The following is a 2,784-nucleotide window of genomic DNA, read 5'->3' as shown; positions in this document are numbered from 1 at the left end:
TTTTAACTAGCTATTCATAATTTGATTAATTTCTAAAGTTTGCTAGGTAAGCCTAATATTATTAAATTTCTTGTCTTATTTTTTATCTTTTCATGTTAAGTTGATTCCTAAATCATATTTTTTAGTTTTTTTGTATTCTTTTTGTGAATTCATTAAACCACATATTTTTATTTAATTTTATTTTGTGAATATCATAATAATATTGGTGATTTATTTTAATTAGTGCAATTTCAATTCAGTTGATTAATGGTTTATTTTAATTATTTAAACAGATATGTTAAAGTATTGATCAAAGGAAAGTCGTTGCCCGCTCAACCTACCCAACCACCTAATAACACAAATAATGTTGCCAGTGTTGAAATAGGATCCTCCTCAAAGCGAAGTCACCAAGAAATTGAGGATGGTGATGTTGAACAACCCACGTCAAAGCGGGTTCAACGTGAAAATCGTGAAGAACTTGACTTGTCTAGTCTTCAGGGAGACCCTGCACTGAGGAAAAAGATTTCAGATTATCATCCTAATGATCAAGACTCGGTGAGAAGAACATATTTGCTTAGGGGTCCTTGCCAGCCTAATCATGCTTTTCCTCCAAGAACAAGAGGTAAGAGAATTCGACGCTTTCAGGAAGAGTGGTATGAGGAGTTTAGTTGGTTAGAATATAGTATTCACGAGGATGCCGCGTTTTGTCTATATTGTTATCTCTTTAAACCTAATAAGGGGGCACAAGGAGGTGGAGATGTTTTTTCTCATAGGGGGTTTACTAATTGGGAAAGAAAAACCAAATTAAAAGAGCACGTTGGAGGACCAAATAGTGCTCATAATATTGCTTACAGGGCAGCACAAGCTTTGTTAAATCAAGAGCAGCATATCGAGACATTTCTTCACAGACAATCTGACCAAGTTCGAAGGGATTATCGAATACACCTAACTGCAATAACTGATTGCATTAGGTTTCTTTTGAGACAAGGTTTAGCTTTCCGTGGTCATGATGAATCAGATGAGTCGATCAATAAAGGTAATTTTCTTGAACTTATACGATTTCTAAAAGATCATAACGAAGTCATTAAGAAAGTTCTTGACAATGCTTCTAAAAATCGAAAATTGACCTCGCCTGATATCCAAAGAGATATTGTGAATTCGGCTGCTGTGGAAACTACAAATGCTATTCTAAAAGATTATGGGAATTCATTGTTTGCTATTTTAGTTGATGAAGCACGTGATATATCAATTAAGGAGCAAATGGCAGTTGTTTTGCGTTATGTCGACAAGAAAGGTTGCGTGATTGAGAGATTTTTTGGAGTTGTGCATGTTAAGGAAACTAGTGCAGTAACACTTAAAAAGGCAATCGATGAGTTGTTCTCCAAGCATGGGTTGAGCATATCTAGACTGCGTGGACAAGGGTATGATGGGGCTAGCAATATGCAAGGTGATTTGAATGGCCTAAAAGCACTTGTAATGAAGGAGAATGAATCTGCATTTTATATTCATTGTTTTGCCCATCAGCTTCAGTTAGCCCTTGTAGCAGTTGCAAAGAACCATGAGTCAATCGCTAACCTTTTTAGTATTCTCTCTAATGTGGTAAATACTGTTGGAGCATCATGTAAGCGACGGGATATGTTGCGAGATGCAATGAAGGCTAAAGTTGTTGCAGTTACAAAGCGGAGAAATTTCAAGTGGCAAAGGGTTGAATCAACTAGTCTTAAACGATCTGGTGACACTAGATGGGGCTCACACTATTATACACTTCTTGGCATGATAACCACTTATGGTTCAGTAGTTGATGTGCTTGATAATGTAGCGGAAAATGGTTCAAGCTCAGAACAAAGAGGTGAGGCTTATGGATTATTGGATTCTCTTTTGAATTTATCTTCAATTTGCATTTGATGAAAGCGATACTAGGAATTAGCAATGATTTGTCAAAGGCTTTGTACGTGAGGACCAAGACATTGTCAATGCCATGGCTCTTGTTAAAATAACAAAGGTAAACTTTACTACCTGAGAGATGATGGGTGGGATAGTCTCTGACTTTTCTTCACTATGTGCCAAACATGATGTGGTTGTTCCAAATATGGAAGAGAGGTATATGGCTCGAGGGAGGTCTCCGACAAGAGCGAAGGAAACACCAATTTACATTACTTTAGAGTGTTGGATTATTCTATCACTGTATTGATTTGCAAATTCAAGAGTTAAATGACCGGTTTAATGAAGCAAACAAGAATTACTTCTTTGTATGGCATGTCTTGATCCTAGTAAATCGTTTGTTGCTTTCGATAAGCAAAAGTTGATCCGTTTTGCTTTCGACTTTATCCCGATGATTTTTCGAGAGATAGATCGATGGAATTAGCGGATCAGCTTTTATATCATTGATGTGCGTTCGATACTAAGTTTGGTGAAATAAATGGAATTAGCGGCCTAGCCAAAAAATGGTTGAGACGAAGAAAGACATTGTGTACCCACTTGTTTATTTGTTGATTAAGTTGGCGTTGATTTTACACCTTGCCAGTGGAGAGAGCCTTTTCATGAATATCATAAATAATCGTCTGATTATCGGATGGCGGATGAATGGTTGAATGATTGTTTAATAACATACATTGAAAAAGAAGTTTTGATAGCATTGATACCGAGTTGATCTTACAACGCCTTCGAAGATGAAAAAGAACGGCGAAAAAAGAAGGCCAGAGGACAACTATGAACAAGTATTTGTTTAGATTTGATTTTTTTTTCTAATACATTAATATATATAATATATATATTTTTATTTTTATTTTTTTGTATGCTTAGTTT

The 2,784-nt window shown here is 35.8% G+C and overlaps 1 protein-coding gene across 1 annotated transcript; it reads left to right on the top strand.

Annotated features, from left to right (window-relative positions):
* Positions 1-246: 246 nt before the first annotated feature.
* Positions 247-1,884, top strand: LOC147486380 (uncharacterized). The gene has a single exon (XM_086573719.1). It carries the CDS (start codon positions 247-249, stop codon positions 1,882-1,884), a length of 1,638 nt encoding a protein of 545 aa, XP_086429845.1.
* Positions 1,885-2,784: the final 900 nt, after the last annotated feature.

Source organism: Coptis chinensis, chromosome 7 (assembly GCF_015680905.1).
Source record: "Coptis chinensis isolate HL-2020 chromosome 7, ASM1568090v1, whole genome shotgun sequence".
NCBI lineage: Eukaryota > Viridiplantae > Streptophyta > Magnoliopsida > Ranunculales > Ranunculaceae > Coptis > Coptis chinensis.
The sequence above is the reverse complement of the archived record's forward strand: the minus strand, read 5'-3'. Positions and strand labels throughout refer to the sequence as shown.